The sequence below is a fragment of the Dipteris shenzhenensis genome, chromosome 9, assembly GCF_047967505.1.
Source record: "Dipteris shenzhenensis isolate YYH24624 ecotype China chromosome 9, Dip_SZ_1.0, whole genome shotgun sequence".
In the NCBI taxonomy this organism is placed as follows: domain Eukaryota; kingdom Viridiplantae; phylum Streptophyta; class Polypodiopsida; order Gleicheniales; family Dipteridaceae; genus Dipteris; species Dipteris shenzhenensis.
The window spans coordinates 27368846-27394875 of record NC_141604.1 but is presented as its reverse complement, the minus strand read 5'-3'; the positions used below and the strand labels follow the sequence as shown (position 1 = coordinate 27394875).

Here is a 26030-nt window from a genome sequence, read left to right as displayed (position 1 = left end):
AGGCATCATCCGGATGGCCAGAACCCTACTCTGTCCAAGAGACTTTTTATTCTTGCAGAGGCTGAACTAGATTCTTCCATTCACTTTGACAACGTAACAGGTTCTTTAGCGAAGGCGCAGGATGAGCTTAGCTGGCGAAAGGGTCGTTGGACTGATTCTGGGACCAACCTCAACAGTTTTAGTGCTTCTGAACTCTCGAGCATCTCGGCAGGAGTAACAACCGAACACTCATGCAAGGGGCATATAAGGTCATTCCATGAAGGAAAGGGCAAAGGCAGTTGGTTAAACAAACTCGACGCTTCCAGGTGCGATGCCACCCAGGTGAGTGAGGTGACTGTTCAAAGAACTCACAGCGATGATAGTCCTGTTGAGAGTGCTCCTCGTTCTGATTATGAGCCAAGTGGAGAATCTGGCTTTTCGTTCGTCAGGTGCAGAAATTCTAGGAGGAATATGAACTGGGAGGAATGGAAGATCCGAGTGCGGGAAGACCATGAACGTCGGCATAAATCAAATGATGTACATGACCGACGTCCCTTTTCACGCGGGCAAACTGAGAACAGCTACTGCTCATCAGGTGCAGATGAGACTGGGTCTTCTTGCGAAGAACCTACAGAAGAAGTGTTCCTTGAAGAAAGAAAGTTAAAGTATGCAGATGCTGAAGCTAACAGGATTCCATGGATCGAAGGTGAATTCCAGTCTCCAGTTTTTCCAGCTCCCAAGAGGAGATTGTCCACTACAGAGGGAGGAACAACGACGTCAGCCGTCGTTTGTGATAATATTCTTGAATTTAGACTAGCTGAAAGTGGTGAAGCTGGAGTTCTGAATGGATTGACAACGGACAGACTAAGAGGAATTGACAGAGGATACACTGGTGGTGATGACTGTTCTCAGGGGTTAATTGATACATCTTGTCCATCGTATGTCCTTTCATCAGGTCGCTTGAGTCTGGAAGAAGGTGAGTTTTTATTGTGGCGACTTCAATTTCCCTAATAGGTGCTAAGCATGAGGCGCATTCTCTCATCACAGCTATCGCCAGATATTTTCAGCTTCATTTAGGTTTATAAGGTCGGGTCTTTGTGTGTTTAGTGACCCATGTATCTTTTAAATGTGCAGAGGCTCGATTGGGCAGAAGAGCACCTACAATCGACCATGAGTTTGAAGAGTATTTCTCTGCGCTTATGCTGTAAAAGCTTTTGAATAAGAACATTCTCCCTCTCTCTCTCTCTCAAACCGCACCCCTACCCTTCCCGTCCCCCTTCACCCCTTATTGGGACGCCTGCCTGCACACAGGCCTATGCAAAGGCTCATGGCATGTATGAAAGTGTCTGGATACACCCATGCGGGGCTCTTAGATATTCACCAGTTCAAGGAACTGGTTACACTTGTGTAAAGTTAGTGATATACCCAGCCTTCTTTCTCATGGATTTCTTGACATGTAAGAGGAAGCTCAAGCCAAGCCATATCTATATGTTCATCTGTCTCTCTCACTATTTAGGGGAAGGTTTTGCAATATTATGCTCGCAGTGGATTCTTCGATTTCAATAAGGAATAGCAACAAAGCACTCTGCAACTACTTCCTAAAGCTTCTCAAAGTCACAGTATAATCTGTCTCTATCAACAGTTAGGGGAAGGTGGCAGGTCATTTTCCAATCCCTTGTGTGAATTTTGTGTTGCCAAAAAGGAAATAGAAACAAAAGTGCATGGCACCTACTTTCTAGAGTTTCTCAAAGTCGGGCAGAATTTGATTGGAGCAACTGATTACAAGACCAACTATCGAGGCCAGACTTGTAATCTTCTTTCCAGGAGTGTAAAATGTGTGTTTGTTTTTATAGGAGTGTAAAATGTGTGTTTGTTTTTATAACAACACTCTACGTGCCTCTAATGCAGTAAGTCTCTGCAGCTTAAGTTCAGTGAAGTACCTACTGTATGGCAGTCTTTTGCATTGGCTGTAGGTTGGTCTCAGGCTGTGCATGTGATGATCAATGCATTCGTTCTTGTGGGTGTGCACGCTGCACCACCTGCACTAGGTCAATAGGAAGGTCGTGTATAAGAGGTTCTAGATTACAGGGAGTTAGGGTCATTCCTGCTACCAAGACAACTCGTGTGCGTAGAGTGTGGCCGTGAGCCGTTTGTATTTGACTGCCATTTTGGCCAAGCAACAAAAGAGAATCTTGATTCTAATCATCACATCTCTCTCTCTCTCTCTCTCTCTCTCTCTCTCCCCTTTCAGTGCATCATTTCATTATACATTGTGTGTTCCCCCTTGTGCCCTTGCTACGCTTTTTCTTCATGACGATTCGCATTCACTCCACAAGGGTGACATCCCTCTGGTCATCTGGAAAAGACAAATTCTCCTCACACTCGGACAAATGAAGCGACATGGGACGAATCGAGGAACCAACATGAACCACCATGATTCAGCGTTAATGGACACATGGAAAAATTGCCACATCACCTTATGTTTGCATGAGCATGTAGCTGCATTGCATCTAGGGCATTTAGGACAAGGTCAAGAAAAGAAAAAGAAAAAAGAAAAACACTCAGTCTAAGTGGAGTCTACTTGCACAGGAGAGTGCTGTAATTAAACAGCAAAAATCAGTCCCGAGATGGCTTTTGGACACACTCAGGCCGGTACCTCAAGACATTCGTGGAGACTCCGGCCCAGACAGATAGACCAAGGAAATCTCTGGCATTGGGAAGTCTCAAGGAGGCTTAAGGAGGTTCACTTCAACCATCATCCAGGTTTGACACAGGAAGGTTCCTCAAGGTGCCCAGTTACCCAGGATGGTCCATGTCTCAAGACTTTGGAGCAGGAAGGATTTCCATACAGGTTCACAGGTTCGGGAAGAACATCAGAAGACATTCCCGTAGTATAAGTTTAGCAGGAGGGGATGTCACATGCACCACATAAGTGCAGTGACATGGCACGCTAAGGATAAGTGATTAGCAGTACTTACAGCAGCTATTACAGCAGTAGTACACCTGGCAATAACGTGGCATAGTCGGCACCTTACATGGCAGCAGATGACATGTCAGGTCAAGCAGCTGCCCAAGGCGGGTGTAACAGCAGCAGTCAGCCAGTTTTGGGCTGGTTGGCAGATGAGTTATGGGCCGACCAGCATACCCAAGTCCTATATAAGCAGCCCCCTTTGGGGCATATGAGGAGGCAGTTTTCCAAGCAGTTTTGGGCGCTCAGCCAGTTCTGAGGCAGCTTTCTCACAGTCAGCTTAGCCAGTTTGGAGGCAGGTTATCCAGTAGCTTTCGAAGCATCCTCAAGCACAGATCAGGCCTGCGCGTCAGTCCCAGCAGATCAGTCCATATCAAGGGAGTTCGGGATCTCCAGTTTGGTTCCACTCCACAGCCAGGGCAGCCCAAGTGTGCAGACATCAGTCGGGCAGATCTGAAGAAGAAGCAGGGCTTGGACCAGCAGAAGGGCTTCATCCGGGAGCATCCAACTTTGCTCCACATCATCCCAGTTTTGCAATCAAGGATCTCTTTTGAGGTCATCATTGTATCTCCGCATTCTACGGAATATATAGCATTTGCATTGCATAGCATCCCTCGGGATGCACCAATCCTTGTGTGAGAGTGAGCTGTGTGCTAAGTCAATATCTCATTCTATCTCTAAGTGTTTTAATGTGTGTTAACCATAAGTAGAGGTTTAGGGTTGCTAAGTCTACGGTCAGAACACTATCTATGTTACATTCGTATCAGAGCTCAGCATGACTTGACAACCTTACGTCTAGGATGGTAAACACAAAGTCAGATAAGAAAATTCAAGCTTCCGCTCATGTCACGATTTGTGACGTGTTCCTTTCTCTATACCTTAGACTTATGGATGGTTTTATGAATGGACACTTGTGGAAGGTATGCCCTTTCGACGGGACACTTCCTATGAGGCACAACCCTTCACAAGAGACATTCTATTAAAGAGACACTACCATTGTAATGTACCCTCTCATGCCCTTCACAAGGGGTACACACCTCTTCATGCACGTGCTCTTTGGAGTACACACCTTTTCATGTGTGACTCTTCACTCTCTATATAAGAGAGGCCCAATTGTATGGATGACACACTATAGACACTCAAGCAATACAAATATTCCTTGTTCTTTGCTATTTTAGTCTCCTTTTCTATTCCTTAGCACATTTCTAAATATAGTAAATCTAGGATTTCTTACAGTGGTGTCAGAGCAAATTTCACTCCTGCTTGTAGGAAATGCCTCCCACCTTCTAGCGCCTATCTAATACATCTCTTTCCGCTAGAAGGATATCCACGCACGTTGTGCATGGAAGAGATGGAGAGAATGAGTGTAAAAATTTTTAGCCCCAATCCCACCTGAAGTCATCAATGGCCTCTCCATCTCCCTCACATCACGAGTTGATGTGAATGGATACGATAAAAATCGTGTCTTTTGATGTGCTTGGGTTGTTCCAAAACCAAGGAACACACCTTTTTCACCATCGGACACATCTTTTGATGAAGGGTTTTTGACTCCTCACCAAGGGACACACCCCATCGTAGAAAAAACGACATCTTTTCGTGTGAGGACACCCCTCTTTAAAATAGGGTTGCACCCTTTCATGAAAACGTACACCTATTCCAAGGGTCATATCCCTTAGATAGGCACACCTTTTGGTACCAAGCACCACCCTACAAAAGGGTACCTAGAGGGCCTAAAAAGGGCAACCAGTCCTACACCCAAGGCCCAACCCAAGACTACGCTTGCATTCAAGTAACCCAGCCTTTAATTTTTGGGAAAAGCAGGGCCTAGCAGATATTTCAGTTGCAAATCGGCCAGAGCCGTCTCGAAAGTCGCGCCTATAGCTCCGTACAGCTTATCACGTCGATTTCTCTCGACGGTAGCTCCTTATCCCTTCTCAAATCCGTGGACTTTGCAACCTACCCCTATACTTCGGCATCACCAGTGTTACCTCAAACAGGACCTCCTTTACCAGATTTCCACGGGTGGTTCCATCCTGCCTCGCCTGCCCCCTCCAACATGAGCAATCTCAGGGAGCACCCCGGATCTTCTTCCAGGAATGGTACAAACTAGAGCGCAGGTACGTGCTCTTCTCACAGGGACCTCAGATATGTTGCAACGCTCGCATGCAGCCTCTCCAGAGATAAGCGACTCAAGTCCAAAAAAGACCCCTGAAGTCAACTTACAAGGTGAAGCACTACTTCAACTTCAAATTTCTCAGCTTCAGGACAGCATCTTCGACTTGGTCCAGAAAGTCCAATAACTCCAGGATTCTTGCAGTACCACACATACAGAGGATGATGTGATGCCACCGGACGACTATGTGGACTCGTTCCCACCAGAGGTAGAAAACACTGAACTCCGTGCCCTCTACCACTTACTCCAAGCTTCCAAAACTAAAAGACTTGACATTAAACTTCCGGAAGCCTACACTGGTCAATGAAATCGCCAAACAGTTGACCAATGGCTCACAAAACTGCGCATGTACTTTGATATTGTTGACCTCACTGAAGGCAAAAAGATTGCCTTGGCTCTTAGAAGAACAAGGGCACCCCAGGGTGATTTGCTCGAGCGTATATACCCCAACATCAAGTAATCTTGAAGTTGATGAGCCAACTCATCCTCCTCAAACTGACTCATCCTATATAAGGTGGTATACTTATAGGTTGAGCCATGCGATGGTCTACTGTCCTTTCTGGAGGTAAACCTGTGGGCAATTATTCGGGGAATACATCATTAATTTCATTTAGCAATTTCTTTAATTCAATCATTTTTATCCTTAATACATATAACAAATGAAGAAAGTGGAATCAAAACACATTTGGAAAACATCATAAGATTTTGTTTTCAATATATTCCTTAATTTAATCGCATTTGAAAGAGGTTCTATTGCAGGAGGAATATTATCACATTGTATTACAATCTCGGTGTCTCTATGCAAAATAGAAAGATTTCTCGATTTCCAACCAAATTGGACACATCGTTGGTTGTGAGCCACTCAGTGCCCAATAACAAGTCTACATTATCTAAGTGCACAACATAGCACTCCAAAAAATCTTTGTAGGCTTGAATCCTGATCGGAAGTCACTCCACCTTGCGATCCCAAAATTGCGTCCTGGCTGGAAGCTGCACCTCATAGGTGTGGTCGCTAGGTGTCGTAATCAACTAGAGTTTCTGCACAAGTTTGTGGTTATCAAAATTGTGAGAACTACCTTTGTCTATAAGAATGTGAATCCATGTACCGTGGATCTCACCATAGACTTGGTAAAGATCATGAGGTCCAAATAGTGAATTATTAAAATAATAAGAACACGATTTTGGCCGATTAACAACGTTTACAAAAGAAGTTTGATGAGATCCCTTTGACTTTGTAGACATTGTTGGCTTTGACTTTGGAGTCGGTTCTTGCAAGGTTCCTTTTTGCTTGGGACAATCATTTCGAGTATGTCCCCGCTGCTCTAGATGGTCTCCAACCACAAACAAAAATATGATATTTCCTTGCATTGCTAACTATGAACAAACAAAAGGGGATGCTTTTGGAGTGGTTATTTGCTACCAACCAGCCCCACACATAGGATCCTTTCTCAGGAATTTTATTGGGACACCCTTATAAAGCCATAACCTCCAGCTCCTCACAAGAGCCATATGTGGCCTAAGGTCAACATATAGCTTCAATCCCACCATGCTCAGCATATCAAGGTGGTACTATCGGTATCATAGCAGGCACCACCCTTTCAGATTACCACCCAATTCTCCTTGCTCTGGACCTTCTTGCTTTGAGATACCAGGTTGCAAAGGCCCTTCTTCGCTAGAGCCAGACTTGTATGGAGCTAGCACAGAGCATCAAGCAAGAGGCTTGGGAGAGGGAGAGAGCCCTACGAAAGGACCTCGCCTCGATTCAGCAACTCATTGAGTGTTATCCTCTAGATACCTCTCTAGAGTAGAAGTGCATTCGGCTGCCCTCCAAGCCATTGAGGAGGCCAAGGCAGAGTCCAATATCTCCTCCTTATCATTCTAGTCTCATCATGGGGACAGAATGAATAAGGAAATTTTCACCCTCCACGCTCAAAGATCTAGCACCTAGCAGGGACCGAGATGAGACAATTCACTGCGACCCGGTGACAGTTATGACTATGGCCACAGACTTTTACCAGACCCTTTTCCATGCCGACCCCCTTTCTCCTCGCCAACAGCGACAGAGAGTAGAATTTGGGCGCACAACCCCTTAGCCTCCAAGACCAAGCACCCAATGTCGGTTTGGCTTCCGAGACCCACGTCCATTTCATGTCTATCCTTTGATACTATTTCCCCCTTTATGCACAGCTTTGCATACAGGACCCCTGCCTCGGGCCATCGCGATAGAGTCCCACTGCACAACACGCCCCACTCGGCTAGCCCTCAGGCTTCATGTTCCATGTGCGCTACACCCCCACTTCGGTCCGCAGTCATGGGTCCAACGACCCTCGGGCAAGTGCGTCCACTGTGCAACGTCCCGAATCAGCCCACGTTTCCTTGGTAGCGACCTTTGGTATCAAGGTCGATGCGCTTGACCCCTCGGGTTTCACTTCCCACGAGTCCTGGCTCTCGAATCGATACCCAATGATTCACAGTTTGTGCAATGGTATGGAGGATGTCATCGGCTCTCACCTTTCCTCCACTCACTTTCACATGCTCTCGCCCCTTCCCACGTTTTGCTTTCAAGTGCATGCCCAAAAACCTACATGTCACAAGATCACAACCCACAGTTCGGCTGGAGACGTTTAACGACAAGTTGGTACTAGATGGAGATGCCAATGCACGTTTCAAGATCACTTGATTACATAGAAGAGTATTTACAAGCAAGTTTGCAAGGGAGCACAGCCGGCATGTTCACTCACGGAGGCCACTTCGCATGAGAGAGCACCATCCCCCATATAATAGGTGTTAGATTCCAAGTCCCGAACTTAGCCTCCAAGACCAAGCACCCAATGTCGGTCCCGCTTCCGAGTCCCACGTCCCTTTCGTGTCTATCCTCTAATACCAAATCCCCCTTTTATGTGCAGCTTTGCATACACGACCCCTGGCTCAGGCCATCGCGATAGAGTCCTCATTGCACAGCACGCCCCATTAGGCTAGCCCTCAAGCTTCACATTCCACGCCCGCTTCATGGGTCCCCACTTCGATTTGTAGTCACGGGTCCAATGACCCTCGGGCACGTCCACCGCGCAACATCTAGAATCAGCCCACATTCCCATGAGTCTTGGCTCTTGAATCAGTACCACACGGTTCATGGACATGCACCTCTTGCACCACACTACATCCCGGGCTCCACGCCTTTGGGACTCCACCCGACTTGATTCATAACAGCCTAACCTCGCAAGATGACTTGGAGTGGCCACACACACACACATTTTTTCAAAAGCCTAACCCTGATCCGCGAACTCTTCGAATGAGTGGCCACACACACTCTAACCTCCACTTTTGACTTCACAAACTTGCCTTCTCCTCATAACGGGGGGCGAACAATGGAAAGAATGGACTCAGTCGAGGGGATGCCTACTTTTACACGCCGCCATTTTTTACACATGATCTTTTTACAAAGTAAACAGTGCCTCAAGCATAAACGTTTGGAGAGGCCACTGCACCAACATTCATATCTTTGAGAATCCAAAATTTTAGCCGTTTTGCATTAGTTCCACAGCCAAAATTTCCAACCTGCAAGTAAAGGTACATTGGGACGAGACGTTGCCTCGGGCCAATGTTTCCAACCCACAAGCAAGATCATAATTCTGAGAGGCCCCATTGGTCGGAACTGCCTTGGAAGCCCATGTGCAAGGCGAAGTAGCCAAGTATCACCTGGCCAAAATTTCCACCTCGCATCCAAAGTTATGTCAGACATGAAAAGACGTTGCACTGGGCCAATATTTCCAACCTACACAAAACATCAACCTTCCACCTATCCCATGTTCACTTGATGTAATCTGTTCACCTGGCCAAAACTTCCATCCTGCCCATAAGAGAACTTTCCTTGCTTGATTGACCTTCTTTGCGGCACCTGTCCACTCCACTGGCTTAGGGAATAAGCCTAAGTAACAAGGAGGCATAAACATTGAATCTAGTGATAGACTCAACTTGCCTCCTGCACCACCTTGACTCACACTCGCACCTCTTGCACCTTGCACCTTGCACCTGTGCATTTGGACCTTAAGCTTGTTTTCTATTTGGAATTGGTACAACCGCCTTGCTCTCATGTTCCTTTGCGCCAACTACGTCACTAGAACCGGATTGATTTATGCTTTTCACACACCCTTGGTTCACCACGAGCTTCGCACCTCTTGTGCGAACCCTCTCCACACCCGCGCCTCCTCTCACGAGCTCCGCATGCCTTGTGCTAACCCTCTCCACACATGCGCCTCTTGTGCCTCCTCTCTCGAGCTCCGTGCCTCTTCTTGCGCTAACCCCCTCCACATGCGTGCCTCTTGCAACTCGGTGCCTCTTGCACTAAACCCCATGCCTTTCATGCCTCTGCTCATCACGGGCTCCACGCCTTTTGTGCTAATCCCCTACACACACGTGCCTCATGCCACAATGCATCTTGAGCTCCGCACCTTTCGTGCTAACCCTCTACACACACACGCCTCTCGTGCCACACTACATCCCTTGCACTTGGGGCGCCAACTCCTTTTAGTAAGAAAGCATATCAAAATCTTGAGTATGAGATGAATTTAACAATATGCCATGAGTAGAAATTATTCAAACTAACGTAGTTGTGTTCTACAGTAAAAGAGATTTAAATATGTCTTTACACCTTGAAATTTGGGTAACACATGAAAAAGTTACATTCATTTGAAAGGAGAGATTTTAGTGTATTTTTTGTTTTACCCCCCCTCATCCAAAAGAACCTCCTCTTGGGCCTCACATATTATGAAAAATATGTACAAATCTTAAAATCTTGCATATTTTTCAAGGTATATACCTTATATTTTGTGAGAGGAGGGACATGAAATTTTCATATTTTTCCCTTGCATATTTGAAAATTTTAAAGAAAATCCATGTATATTATTTATGGACCTTATGCCCCCATACCCTGGATTTTGGACGAGGGTAATAACATATTACATATTGAGTTGGCACCCCACACCGCGTCTCTCGCACCTCTGACTTCGAGCCTCACACCTTCTACACCATTGCTCTGTACGCTCGTGCCTTTCATGCCACCACTGACTCTAGGCCTCGCGCCTTCTGCGCCACCGCTCATCATAGATGCGCCTTTCGTGCCACTTGAACCAGCTTGATCTTCTGCCTCGGTTCTCTCTTATGTCCCTGCGCCTCATCTCCCAATCTCGGCTCCAAATCCATCGTTTCTTGTCTTCACTGTCAATTGAACCGGTTTCAAGGCGCCTATCATTGCCACCTCTATTCATCATTGTGCCTCGCGCACCACTCATCAGAATCACTTTCTCCCTCCATGTCAAATGCCTGTCTTCATCCTCTGACTTGCTATCACACTAAAATCCACTTTCATCCTCTGTCTCTGACTCGCTCTCCAGCTCGCCTTCCCTGTTTTAGTACATTGCATGACCAACTTGAAGACAATGGTGAACTCACTATACCATGTGGTGGTGTCACCCTGTGTATCTAACTGCTGCACTAACCTTTGGATGTAGTCCATGTATTTGCCGATCAATGATAGTACCCACTCCGAAACACCTCTCAACATCTCCACTCCAATCTGAGTTGCCGACATCCCACTCTGCTTCATCCGCTCCACCTCCATCCCTTGTGCATAAGATCAACCTCGTCCATTCACTGACTCCATTGTGCTTGGCACAGGATCACCCTCAAGGTCGGCCTCACCCCAAGGTTTTCTCTTATACCAAGTGTTAGATGTCAAATCCTGGACTTAGCCTCCAAGACCAAGCGCCCAACATGGGTCTCACTTCTAAGACCCACAACCCTTTCATGTCTATCCTTTGATATTGTTTCCCTATTTATGCACAGCTTTGCATACACGACCCTTGGATCGGGCCATAGCAACAGAGTCCCACTGCATAGCACGCCCCACTAGGCTAGCCCTCAGGCTTCACGTTCCACGCCCACTTCACAGGTCCCTACTTTAGTCTGTAATCACGAGTCCAATGACCCTCGGGCACATCGACCGCGCAACGTCCCAAATCAGCTCATGTTTCCTTGTTAGCGGCCTTTGGTATCAGGGTCGGCATGCTTGACCCCTTGGGATCAGCTTTCCATGAGTCCCGACTCCTGAATCGGTACCCAACGGTTCATAGTTTGTACAATGGTATGGAGGATGTCATGGGCTCTCACCTTTCCCTCACTCACTTTCACATGCTCTCGCCCCTTCCCATGTTTTGCTTTCAAGTGCGTGCCCAAAAACGTACACGTCACGAGATCACAACCCACAGTTCGGCTAGAGACATTTAATGGCAAGTTGGTACTAGATAGAGATGCCAATGCATGTTTCAAGATCACTTGATTGCATAGAAGAGTATTTACAAGAAAGTTTGCAAGAGAGCATGGCATGTTCACTCACAGAGACCACTTTGAATGAGAGAGCACCATCCCCCATATAATAGGAGCTGTGCGTGAGGCACCCCAGATGCTCCATTCACCACTTTCACCAAAAACAGTCACAGTGGGTCAACTCAAGGGTTGACTTTGTCATGCTTACAGCTTTTAGGGGAATCGTACAAGAGATGACAGCCTTTCCAACACTTACAGCTTTTAGGGGAATTGTACGGGAGATGACGGCCTTTCCAACACTTTCTTCCTCAGCTTCTGGAGCATGATTTGGCACAACAATCACCATGGCTTTCCAGGCAATCCTATCCTTTGGAAGGCTATCGAAAGCAAGTGCACAGGCCTGATTTGTCTCATCTCGAAAGGAGGGGATAGTCAACACATCTGTAAGTGGCGCCCCGTCACTCTCTTGACCATGGCCTATAAGGCTCTGGCCAAGGCCATCAGCCTTTGTCTCCACCCACATCTTCCAGGTCTCATCCATGACACCTAGACGTCCAAGACCATAGTGTTGACTCTATGCCAACATGAACTTATGTAGAAAGGGAATGTGATACAACTTTGTGTTACAACTTTGTGATACAACTTTGTGTTACAACTTCTACATGTAGAAAGAGAATGTGTTACAACTTTGTGTTACAACTTTGTGATACAACTTTGTGTTACAACTTTGTGTTACAACTTTGTGATACAACTTTGTGCAGAGAGAGAAGCTCTCCAACTTGTATAAATACCCCATAATGGAATGAAGCCCACTCTTTGGGGCATTGTGTTGAGTACAAGCATTTGTCTCAAGTGTCCATGCTTCCTTGCACTCCACGTCCAAAAGCATGTCGTAACCTTGCAACTCCTCCTCCCTTCTCCTCCAAGCTTGTAACCCACCCTCTCCCTCTCCTCCTCCCTCCTCCTCCTCCCTCCTCCTCCTCCCTCCTCCTCCTCCTCCTCCCTCCTCCTCCTCCTCTCTCCCCCTCCTCCCTCCTCCTCCTCCCTCCTCTCTCTTCTTTCCCCCATGCTCTTACACCTTCTTCCTCTCCCACTCCTATGCTCCCCTAAACCCTTTGTTCCTCAACCCTTAATACTCCATGATCTACGAGGGAGACAAGTTATCCACCATGTATTTTACCCTGAACCTTGGAACCTCCTTCTAACCCTGGACTCCTTCTAAACCCCAGAACCTCCTTCTAAACCCTGGAACTCTTTCTAAACCCTAGAACCTCCTTTTGAACCTTGGAACCTCCTTCTGACCCTTAAACTCCTCCTAAAACCTACAACCCCCAATGAAGGCGAAAGCCTTCAACAAAGATGATTTATTTACCTCAACAAAGATGATTTATGTTCCTTTTACACATGCAAGCACTTTGTTTGCTTACCACACTATACTTACTAGCAATGGTGTATAGTGTAAAGAAATTTCGGCACTATCTATTGGCAAATGATTTTGTCTTCTACACCAACCATCAAGCATTGCTTTATCTTGTGAACCATCCGTGTACCATAGGAAGAATAACCAGATGGCACCCCTTGCTTCAAGAATTCAACTTCAAAATAGTGCTCCACAAAGGTGCCCAACACTACATTGCCGATCACATGTCTCGAGTCAAGTCGGGAGAAGAAGCCACTGGAGTAGAAGATGACTTACCAGATGCCACACTATTTCAAATAGATGCTTTTTCAGAGTGGTGTGGAGATATCATTGGGTACTTGATGGCAGGAAGAACACCCCCTGACATGAAAGCAGTAGATGCCAGAAAATTGATTCTAAAGGCTGCACCCTATCAACTCATTTTGCAGGACAACTGTACAAGATGGGCAAGGACAAGATATTAAGAAGTCCATGAAGGCATTGCAGGAGGACACTTCCAAGGGGAAGCCACAGTAAGAAAAGTTCTCCTTGCACGCTACTGGTGGCCAACACTGTGGGCAGATGCCTATGAATATGTAAAAAGCTGTGATGTATGCTGATAGAATATTGAACCACAACACAAAGACTTCAGTCGCCTTTAAACACCAATTGTTGCACAAAAACCATTTGAAAAATGGGGGATTGACTATGTGGGTCCCATACATCTAGTAGCAAAAGGAACACAGGTATGCTACATCATTGTGGCCACTGATTAGTTTACAAAATGGGCTGAAGCTAAAGCAGTCAGAAAGGTAGATGCCAAAAGCACAACAAGATTCTTATACGAAAATTTGATCACCTGATTTGGATGCCCCATTGAAATTGTGTTGGATAGAGGCACACATTTTGTCAATGAGGTAATCCAAGAACTCCTGTTTGGCTTCATGGTAATCCATAGAGAAAGTACACCCTACTACTACCAAGGGAATGGACTAGCAGAATCCACAAACAAAATAATATGCATTATCCTCACCAATGTAGTAGAACCATAGCATTCTGATTGGGTAGAGAAACTGAATGCAGCCTTATGGGCATACAGAACCACATTCAAGGTCAGTACAGGGAACACACCTTTTCAATTGGTGTACGGCCTTGAAGCTGTGGTCCCACTTGAATTTGTAATACCAAGTCTACGCATCGCAGAGTACAGGAACGCATGGGTGACCATGAATCCTTGAAAGAAAGGCTTTATCAGTTGGAAAAGCATACAGAGACAAGACTAGTCCCCTACCATGCCATGACAATAGAAAAACGCAGAAGAAAGATATGGTTTGACAGAAACCTTAAAGCTGAAGACATAAAGGAAGGTGACTTAGTCCTGTTATACAATGCCAAAGTACACAAGGGGAAACTGAAGTATCTAGGTCAAGGACCATACCGAGTACGAAAGATGAATCCCATCGGATCTGTGCTGCTTGAAACACTTGATGGAGTCCAATTCAACACAACAATAGATGGGAGCCGACTAAAGCACTACTACATCAACACGCAAGCCATCCCCGACAAAAACAAAGATTTGGGAAACCAAGTCTTCTTAGTTAGGATTAGATTGTATCACGAGCACTCACTTGCATATGTACGTCTTCACACATATAGGTAGCATCAATCGATTTTACATAGGGATCAGAAGTGATGAATGAGTTCTAGCTGCCCTATGAAAATCCCAACAAAAAAGCATATAGTTAGTCCCTACCTAGCTACTAGGTCACGTGCACTCACATGCTTTCGCTTAGACACATAGATGATTGCATGAATAATTGTACCACACACTTTCATTCCACACTCTCAAAGGATGTATAAAAAAAGATCTCTCTCTCCCACACACACACACAGAATGGACATACTGGCATGCTAATCAATCTAATGATCAATGGTACACTACATGCACATGGATGCAGGTTCAAAAAAGATGCCACCACTAAAGAGGATGCGCAGAAAGAGCCCACTGCCTCAACCACGAGACTCCCTCCAGAGTTCGCAACCATCTACATCCTCTCAACCACGGAGACCACAGGCATTCGTGGTCCAAAGCGATAGCTCCGAAGAAGATTCAGTGCATGACCAAGCAGAACAAATGCCACCCCAATCACAACCGGCCTACACAGCCATTAACAAGGCCCAATCACTAGAACTTGTCTGGCCACCCACATCAACTTATGCTCTTTCCCAAGAAGCAACATCTTACTTAGAGCAACGGGGTCTAGGCAGTTTGCATGAGAGCCTCAAATCCTTGGAGGATAGCCCTACCCTGACCACCTACATCAAGGACTTCCTCCATTCTTACTACTCCAGCAATGCAAAGGATGGCAAGTATGGTACAATCACTGTACAGCAGAGCCCACTCAACATTATTCTCGACAATACAGTCATTCAAAGGGCTTTCTCATTGCCAAAATAAGGTGGCAAATACCCTAAATGGTCTACTTATGCAAAGTTTATCAAAGTACAGTCTCTCCTCACCAAGGGCACACTGATCCATAGAGATGGCATATTGCTTCGCACAATCCTTGACCATCGCCTCAAGGAAGCAGCACAATTCCTATCCACAATCCTGGGAATTAAGTACGGCAAAGATTGCTCCCTTCCACTCCGCACATTTGTTTTGCTGAGTAGGAAGCTAAAACAAGACTGGGTCCAGCACTTTGTCATTTTCTTTACCAAGAAACTCGATGGTTCTTCATGCCAAAAATGTAAAATTCCAAACTTATTGGCTATAATCATCAAAAAAGAACTACAAGAAAGAGAAATGACTCTGCCCCAATCACAAAACCAATTGAGGAGTTGGACATACCCTTCTCACCAGTATGGGAGCTGTCACCAACTTCTCTAACTATCACATTGATAAGTGCAAATGCCTTAGCAAAAGTACCTATTCTGGAGGTCGAGATTGCAGAATTGCCCCACGAGATGCTACAGCTCGGTGCACAATTGCAACTAATAAGTCTCCACCAACAGCACCAACCAGAGCTCGAGACAAGATCGGCACCCGAACCTGAGGAAAGATAGGCACCACAGCCTGAGACTACATCAGCACTCAAACCACCCATTGACGCCATGCTAGGCGATGAGCCACAAGGGGAGCTAGTGCCAGATTAGCAGTATGACTATTGTACACAAGGGACTGAAATGCCATTGGAACAACCTCCCCCAAGTACTATAGAATCATTAGGATGGCTACATGGGCACCACTTGTATCAGCAATATCGCCAAACCTCATCACCGTCTATCATTCTTCAACATCAAGCTAGCCAAATGATCCAAATGTCTGAACTATTCTCTAGCTTGGCCAAGGAAGAATATGCAAGAGAATTGGAAAGGCAGACTACATCAAAAATTGAAGACCAATTCCAAGCAATCACCATAGAGGTCAAGGCACTTCGGGCACATATAGATGAGAAGGAGGTAGAAGAAGTGCGCATGAACCAAGCTCTCCAAGCTCAACAGAAGGCAGTAAGGGATGTGACCTCCAACCTCCACCAAAGTCAAACACATTTGATTGCGGTAGTAGAAGCAACAACAATCCTACAGACCTACTATAACTCCTTGACATCTGCACATGCACAACAGATGGAGATAGTGGCACAAGCTCGACTCACTCTCATTCACAAAGAAGAAGAGCTCCATGATTGCAAAGACAAGCTTGAAGACATGAAACAATCTTTGGCAGTACATGCCTTCAACATTGATGAGCTTACAAGGGAATGACGAATCTTAAAAGACCAACTTGCTACCATTCAAGAGGCCAGCACTTCACAAGCCCAAGTCTTGGACCAATGGTCCAATACCACCCAAGACATTCCTCAACAAGCAAAGGTCACCTTGCAAAAGAGAAAGCTTAAGGAGGCATACACAACCATCTACCATCAATACAAAGAAAATATGAATGAGATGCACTCCCAAAAAATAATCATCTCCAAGCTTGAACTCCAATTGCTAGTGCACAATAATGAGGCATTGGAAGACAACACCAATGACACCCCACTACAATGCACAACCATGGTGTACCAAGAGCTTGTGGCTACTCTACAAGTGGAAGCACGCGTGCTTATCCAATGGAAGCAACTCCAAATCAAGATCATATCTGCTCATCCAACAATCAACTGGGAACGTTCCATCAGGACTAAAACCCTGCGCATAATTTGCCAAGACTTGTCTGAAGATGAGAAAAATATCCTCTGCCTATCTACACATGCCAGGTTTGTAACACTCACGACGGATGCTTTCATTGCATATGTTTGCCTCATGGGTAGTCCTCCCCTCAGGGTTATTGCAAGTTTCATGGGTAGTCCTCCCCTCAGGGTTATTGCAAGTTTGTTGCCATTGCTACAACGGCCATCCCTATTATTTTCATGGCACAACATAACCGACATCCCACCCATGTAGCTAATCATCCTATCGCACCAGCAAAAAGAAATGTTGAAAGATGACAAGGCCTATCTCACATCCAACTTCCCATATCTAACCACTCTTTCTGCCAGCATCATAATCTCACTTCCCCTTGCTGCTACCACCCTCTTAACCTTCCTCGAGCTCCATCCTAACATCTATTCCCTCCATCGTCTCTTTGCTCATGCCTCTCACCATTTTCAACTTACCCAATAGTCACAAACTTACAAGCCTCTCACACCTAGCTTTTTCCCCTACCTTGCTAATCCTACCCTTGAGGATTACCAAGCTGCTCAAACCATTTGCCCAATTCTTCCCCCCCCCCCTCTACTCCCCCTTCCGCCACTATCACTCTGCCATATTTCTCCCTAATGTCCCCCGATTCTCTCCCTACCCCGTCATCACCTCCAACACTTCTGGTGCTTCCATCAGTAGAAAATGACAGTATTTGATTTTGAATATCAAGATCCGGATAATCCAATTCATACACCCATGCCAAGTTCCAATGATGGGTATGATTTTGATGAGATACCACTTCCTAGTAACCCCATCAAGGAATTTTGGAGCAAATATCCTAATATGAAAACTCGAGGTGGATGGACAACTTTCCTACCAACCTTCGTCAGCATCAAATTAGTGAAGGCTGGATTAGCAAGTTGGATCCACAACTTGATTGGCACTGTCCCAAGCTCTTTGATATAATCTTCTTAAAGGAGTACTTACGGGCACCTCCATGTCTCAGAACCCATCCCAAGTTCTATGCAGTTCCACGGTGTAAAAAATGGGAAGCCAACATACACACTTTGGCTGAAGATTGAGTCATTAATTGGCCAATGATCAAACCCTACTCTGGTGTAGAATGGAATATCCAAGGCACCATGGTCCGAGCACTTTAGCAACATGAACAAATAATGTGCGGCAACATTGATCGCTTCCTTCGCCAAAGTGCCATATTCTGTAAAACATTGAAATTCATTCTGGAGGTCCCATTTTACCTTGATTCCCATTTGCCTCCACTCAACTTTAATCCCAATGAAAGGATTGATGCTCAGATTACAAGCTAGCTCTATCTAAGAGTGATCTTCTTAGAGGCACACCACATATCTCTATTCGAGCAAATGGTGGATACAGGCTACCAGGAAACTGCGAAAAAATTGTATGGTGCTCTCGGGGGGGTCATTCATCATATGTAACCCTATCACGTGAGTTCAACAGAAGGATATTTTTTATTTCTAAAATTTACAGAAATAAATATACATAAGGGACTATTTAAAATAGTTTTCAAAAAAATTTACAGATTTGTATAGAAAAGGGGTACATTTATTTAATGAAAAATTTACAGATAAGGGATTTTAGAAATATGCCTTGAACGCACATGGTATAGAGGGTTTATACATAGTGACCCCCCCGAGATGGTGCTAAGGCTTTACAGCAGTTCTACTAGCACGACACAAGTTCCACAGCCACTGGACTAAAACCATGGCAACCCAGGTACGTGATTGCAATAAGCCATAACCCAAGGCCGGGTAATAAAATGGATCCGGGAGTATTTGTGTTACAACTTTGTGATACAACTTTGTGTTACAACTTTTTGTTACAACTTTGTGTTACAACTTCTAGATACAACTTTGTGTTACAACTACATGTAGAAAGAGAATGTGTTATAACTTTGTGTTACAACTTTGTGATACAACTTTGTGTTACAACATTGTTTTACAACCTCTACATGTAGAAAGAAAATGTGTTACAACTTTGTGTTACAACTTTGTGATACAACTTTGTGTAGAGAGAGAAGCTCTCCAACTTGTATAAATACCCCATAATGGAATGAAGCCCACACTCTTTGGGGCATTGTGTTGAGTCTACTTTGGTATTCCAAGCATTTGTCTCAAGTGTCCATGCTTCCTTGCACTCCCGGTCCAAAAGCATGTCCTAACCTTGCAACTCCTCCTCTCTTCTCCTCCAACCTTGCAACCCACCCTCTCCTCTCCTCCTCCCTCCTCCTCCCTCCTCCTCCTCCCTCCTCCTCCTCCTCCTCTTTCTTCCTCCTCCTCCTCCCTCCTTCTCCTCCTCTCTCCCCCTCCTCCCTCCTCTTCCTCCCTCCTCTCTCTTCTTTCCCCCATGCTATTACACCTTCTTCCTCTCCCACTCCTATGCTCCCCTAAACCCTTTGTTCCTCAACCCTTAATACTCCATGATCTACGAGGGAGACGAGTTCTCCACCATGTATTCTACCATGAACCTTGGAACCTTCTTCTAATTCTGGACTCCTTCTAAACCCTGGAGCCTCCTTCTAAACCTTGGAACTCTTTCTAAACCCTGGAACCTCCTTCTAAACCCTGGAACCTCCTTCTAACACTGGAACCTCCTTCTAACCCTTAAACTCCTACTAAACCCTACAACCCCCAATGAAGGCGAAAGCCTTCATTACCTCAACAAAGATGATTTACGTTCCTTTTACACATGCATGCACTTTGTTTACTTACCACACTTAAGCCTATGTCTCTCATAACGATCTTGCTAGGGAACGAGAACCCGGGTCACCCGTGTGATAGGTGGGAATACTTACCACTATACTACAACAAAGTCAACACATAGAATCTTAGACATATCTTCACTTTCTAGGAGGCCATAGAGTGGGCACCCTCTAGCAATCAACGTCTAGTGATTTTACTTCTTGGACTTCAAGAAGGCCTATGATAGGGTGGAATGGGTCTTCTTGGAAGGCTCCCTCAAACATCTTGGGTTTTCAAACAAGTGGATTCTTGGCATTTCGGCCCTCTACATGATAGCTCATGGAGGCCATTTGGGCCCTTCCTTTGCCATGGCTTTGTCTAGCAAGGTTGCCCCCTTGCTCCATATCTGTTCATGTTCTTTGCAGAGACCATGGGCTACTTTCTCCATGCACGTACCTTTGGCCTTAGAGGTCTGCACCTACTGATTAGATAAGAGATGGAGCTTCTAGACTTGAGAGTATGCAAATGACATAGCATGTTTGTAGAGGGATCCTAGTCTAATAAGCTAGAGCAGGTCCATTTGGCTTTGGAGACCTTTTGCTCAGCAGTAGGTGCCCGTATCAACTGGCACAAGTCAGTTGGCTTTTGAACAAACAGAGAGTTGTCTCTAGACTGGTATCTTGACTTGGGTCACTTTCTAGGTTTTCATTGGATCACCTGAGGTCAGTTAGTGCACTACTTGGCTTAGGGGGTGCACTATTAAAAAACCCTATGTATCACGTGTGTTCAAAGGGTATTAAAAAAACCCCTCAACTAAAATTTCTCCCATAATATAAACACTCCTCTTTATTTACGAACTAAGTGATTGTTTTTTAAAATTGAATTAAAAAACCCCTCTTGTTATTGTAATTCTGTTAAACTTTTCCAAAAAGTTTGATTATAATAACCCTCCTTTTGAATGCACATGGTACACTCAATTTTTTTAGGTGAACCCCCCAAGCTACCTAGGCTTTCAAGTGAGCCTCAATGTTACTCCCTCGTAGTAGTTTCTTCTAGTTATGGCCTTTATTTGCAAGAAGCTGGTGTTTTGGAGCATGGCCAAGCTCTGCCTATAATAAGCAGAGCCTTGGTCGTGAACTAGGTGCTTTTGGTGACGGTTTTGTTTGAGGCATCCTATTGGTGTCTCTCATGCAAGTGCATTGCTCGATTGCGGCGAATCATCCACAACCAGACGTCAGGTGCCAACGGTTCTTGTGACACAAGTGCTAGGGTAGCCTAGTAAACCATCATCCTCCCCACCTCCTAGGGAGGGCTTGGCATTCTAGACCCCGAGATGCAGAGCTAGGCTCTCTTGGGGAATCTCATTGTGCGTGGTCTTACTCTATGTTCCCATCTCTAGAAGTTACTCCTCTGATATGGGATTGACGAGTGCACCTCGCGACAAGTAGTCTCATGGGAGCCTTCAATCAGGTGGATCTTCTCAGATGCCCCCCTATCTCGCCCCTCTTCCGCTTTCCTCTGCAGCTTGCTAGACGTTTGGCTTGGTCTTCGGGGTGCTTTGATGATCAGGGCTCCCCCAATGAGCATCGAGGAGATAGATTGCTAGCTTATCATATGGAACCCTCACATTGTGGATTCAGAGGGTGACCATCTCGGTTTTGCTTACACATTCTCTCGGCTCTTTGGTATTCTCAACTGGCTAGTAGTGTTGGCCACTAGAGACGTAGCTCCTACCATTTATCACCTGAGGAGTTAGCTCCAATGGTCAATAAAGACAGGGGGATCGGCTATCAGTTCACAGAGATCAAGCATGACATTCCACAGGATGGGCTCTAGTCGATCCCCATGAAGGTCCAGTTTACTTGTATAGGTAGTCCACCGCTTCAAGGTGTGCTTCCTTCAGGGAGTGAATCCCACTATGAAGGCCTTCTATAGAGTCCCCTAGTTGATATTTTCTTTAGGACCTAGTCTCTAAACCACTGGCTTGCCTTGCCCCATTAAAGTTAAGCCCGAATGCATTCACTTTTTTTGAGCTTTTTCTAAATCACCAGTGTCTCCAAAATTTTCATAAATCTGCTCAAAACTTTTGACATGGGAGATCGGAACTCCTTCACCTGATAAATTAGTGATGAGCTTAGAGATCGTGAGCGAGCGACTAAGTGAGGCATTAGTATCCCTCCCCATGACTACTGGTAGGGATGCCCCCTATTCTAGTGCTTGCACTAGGATCCTCATTTCCTCATTAGTGAGTACCATCTGTGGCATGGGCATAGGTGCTTGAGGTACTAGTGTAGTGCCAAAGTTGGGTGGTCCTTGGGGTTATTATAAAAGTTAGCCGGCACGATAGTGATCAGAATGGATTGTCTTGACCTCATGGGACTTGGATCCAGCATACATGGTGGGATCGGGTCTATTTGTCTTACTGATATGGGCCTTGGTATGGGTATTTTTACATTTTGAACTGGTCTATAGGATGAAGGCATGGGGGGGGAGGTGCTTTGTGGAGCTTCTCCCCAAGTTGCAAATGGATTGGGAAGAGGGGTCATTGATATTGGGAAGGTATTATAACCAAAGTCCTGATCAACCCACCACCCTTCAGGACTAGGAGGCCAATATTGAGTACCTAGGGCTCATAAGTCCTTGTGAAGTAGGGTTCCCCCTAATAGAACCATATGTGTGGCCCTGAGGGTCCCTCAGCTCTGATATGGATATGGGGTTGTTGGGTGAATTAATGGATATAATGGTTGGTGGTGGGTCTTGCTACTCCTCAACCAACCTATTTTTCATGGCGAATGGATTGATTTGGTTAGGGTCAGTGAACATGAACTGTCCCATGAGCTTGGAGAATGACTCCCTTATTCACAAGGCCATGGTGGAAGGGGTGGGGGATTTGAGACTTACCAAGCTAGAGTTGGGAGCCATAAAGGCCCTTAGATCTAGGTTCATTTCCCCCCCCCATCTTAGCATTAAAGCTCATAGCATCCTTTGACTTCAGGATTCAGTGTCCATGGGACCTTACACTGATTATGTGCTTAAGATTGAGATCCTTGATAGTACTAATGGTGTGGTACTAGTTGGACCAAGTAGGATGTTATTGTAAGAGTTATCCTATAGCTTGAGTTTAAATCCTATCACCCTCCCAAACCTCAAGTGCATGTGCCGCCTACTCTGCTTGGATGCCCATCTAGAATTAGTCAGTGTGCCTTACTGAACCTTAATGCATCAGTTGTTGATATGTTAACATTAAAGAAATGACTCAGGAAGTCACTACATTTTCAGTCACTATGCTAACAATAAATTGATGGGCAATATAGCATCAACTTAATATAGCAGTGACTCCATATGGAAGTGGATGATAAGTCACTACGTTACCAATAAAGCTACAAGTTCTCAATTGCTGTGACAACCTTAAAGCTGGGGTCGACCTCTAATTTACAGCAATGAGTTCATTAACTACCACATGGAGTTAATGGAGGTGGGTGGGGGTAGGTGGCCAACTACCAATCCACGTCAGTCCCATTGTGTTATATAGTAGCGATGACTTCCTGAGTGGTTGCTTTAAGTTTATAGCAGTGACTCCTACTCTAGCACAATCACCGACTAGTTTTTTATGGTATTTGGTTATTTTAAAGTTTTTGGTCAAGTTGTGAGAGCAAAAATGGAAACTACACTACCTATTCTATCTATTTCAAACAAAAGAGCACAAAAAGCAACCACTTGAAAGCATCAAAATGAGGATTTTTGATTGTGGTGGCTGGGAACACACTCCTGTGCCATCTTGAATTGATTCAAACTCATTTTGTGGTGTTTGCAAGTCAAATGTGACTCCATACACACCTTAGAAGTTAGCAATAATCCCTACTAGCTACTCCTACAATGTGGCAACAAAAAATAACAAAAACAAGATCAATGTGGAAAAAACACTTTATGGATGGAAATGATAGTTTCTATTGTTCGTACACTAAAACCACACTTATCTAAATACAAACCAACCTATACTCCACTAACAACACCTCTAGATAAGTCAGAAGCATTATGCAATGGGTAGATATTGATAGACAGATTGTGCATTATGGAAGTATACCGCGAACTCCCTAGTAGTGTTGCCAAAAATGTTTAGTCTCCAATGGTGACTCACTTGTCATGGGGATTTTAAGGAATGATGTCAAAGAGTCTACTCTTGAAAAACTTCTTATGGGAGCTCCATATGCACAAACAGCCCACTTGTGTCACCCAAGCATGTTTCCACAAGGAAAGGGAAAGACAGGGCAGAGGGGGAGAGAAGGGAGGAGAGAGCTTGGGAGAGGGGGATGGGCTCAAGGGAGAGTGGAAATCACAAGACAATCACAAGGGAGAACAAGACAATAACAAGGGAGAGCAAGGAAACTCAATGCAATAGAATGAGATAAAATGTAGCTTTCATTTCCTTCCTTGAAAGTACACAATGAAGACCAAAGTCAAACATTTGGCCTTTTATACAAGTCACCTTTTGAAGGGAGGGCCAACCCTCATTACAAAAATTTTGGACTCAAAAAGGGACCCTTTGGAGAATTACTAAAAAATTAGAGGCTTGGATAAGGGAATACAGTATCCATGAAGGAGATTATGCCATGTGGACTTCTCTGTAGCAAAGGCTCCCCAAATCTAAGGGAAATTTTAGCTTTTTTTCAAAATACCCCCTAAAATGTTATTGGTGGTTCACAATGAAAATTTATCTTTGGCAAGCCTGCCCTGACCATGTCAAGCCTCCTTGTTTTCCTCCCATGGAAAACTATCTCCTAGCTAGAACTATGCTCATGTTTTCCATTTGGTTCAACCATTTGGCCCAAACTTTGGCTTCCTAACCAGCTCTCTCCCTATTCTCTCTCTTCCAAAATGTTTCAAACATTCATGCCCACCACTTTCTAGCAGTTGGTTTCAAAATATCTTTTTTCCACTCTTGCTTAGTAATTCTCTCTCCTCTTTGCTCACATTTTTTTTCACATTCAAAAATCTCAAAGAAACTTTTGTCCAAGCTCTATTCACCCCTCTTCTCTTCCATTCATTTTGTACTTTTTTCACTCTCTCTTAGAAACCAAAGTTGCAACCTAAATCTGCTTGGAAGGAGTGAGAAAAGCGGGTGTTCTCTCATTTTTGGTTCTTTCCTCACCTTTTTGGAGTATAGAGAGTCAACTCTTGAAGTTGCGACCTAAATCTACTCAAAAGGAGTGAGAAAAATGGGTGTTCTATCATTTTTGGCTCTTTCTCTACCTTTTTGGAGTATACAGAGTCAACTTTAGAAGAAGGGACACATACTTTTCAGGGAATGAAGTGATTTTGCCTTGAAAGTTTTGTTTGTATTAAGTAGATATGTTTTGTATCACACTTTGTCTATATGTTTGTTACAAGAGACACGGAAGAGGGAGAGATTGATGTAGATGATATTTAAAACTACAAGATGATTTTTGACATTTTTTTCTTCACTGGTATAGGAGGGATAAAAAGAGGAAGGGAAAGAGAGAGAGAGAGAGAGAGAGAGAGAGAGAGAGAGAGAGAGAGAAAGAGAGAGAGAGAGAGAGATTATTTCAAACTGCTATGTTGTTTTCTATTTGAGGGGATGAGTGACGGAGAGAGAGACATAAAATAGTCATTTTTTCTTCATTACTATAGGAGGGATAGATAGATAGATAGATAGAGAGAGAGAGAGAAAGAGAGAGAGAGAGAGAGAGAGAGAGAGAGAGAGAGAGAGAGTATATTTGAAACTGCTATGTTTTTGAATCTATTTCAAGGGATGAGTGACGGAGAGATATAAAAAATAGTCATTTTTTTCTTTGCTAGTATAGGAGGGGTAGATAGTGGAAGGGAAAAGAGAGAGAGAGAGAGATTATATTTCAAAATGCTAGGTTTTCTTCTTTTGAGGGGATGATTGAGGGAGAGAGACAGAGATTGTATTTCAAACTGCTAGGTTTTAGAAGTATTTGAGAAAGAGGGAAGAAAAAGAGATCCTAATCAAAGAGTTTTGGGAGGGAGAGAGAGAGTGATATGATATTCATAATGTTTTCTTTGTTTGTGGAGAAACAGAGCAAGAAGAGAGCATATCGTAAACTAAGTATTTCAAAAAAATTTGATGTTTGTTTGTGTGAGGGGTACCTTGGAAGATAGACTGAGAGAGAGAGAAGTATTCTATGTTTTTTGTAATAATATTTTTTTTGTTTTTATGAGAGGTTTAGTTAAAGGAGAGAGGGAAGGAGGGGGAAGGAGAGAGAAAGAGAGAGAGAGAGAGAGAGAGAGAGAGAGAGAGAGAGA

General features: G+C 44.6%; 1 protein-coding gene across 1 annotated transcript in view; it reads left to right on the top strand.

Moving 5' to 3' along the window:
• The window catches only part of FHY1 (far-red elongated hypocotyl 1), a 2241-nt gene extending 419 nt beyond the window's left edge, over positions 1-1822 (top strand). Inside the window, exons 1-2 of the mRNA XM_087379900.1 lie at positions 1-955; positions 1114-1822. The exon at positions 1-955 is cut by the window's left edge and continues 419 nt beyond it. Of these exons, the coding sequence (XP_087236026.1) occupies positions 1-955; positions 1114-1187 (1029 nt within the window). The 3' untranslated portion in view covers positions 1188-1822. The remainder of the gene's footprint in view (positions 956-1113) is intronic.
• Positions 1823-26030: the final 24208 nt, after the last annotated feature.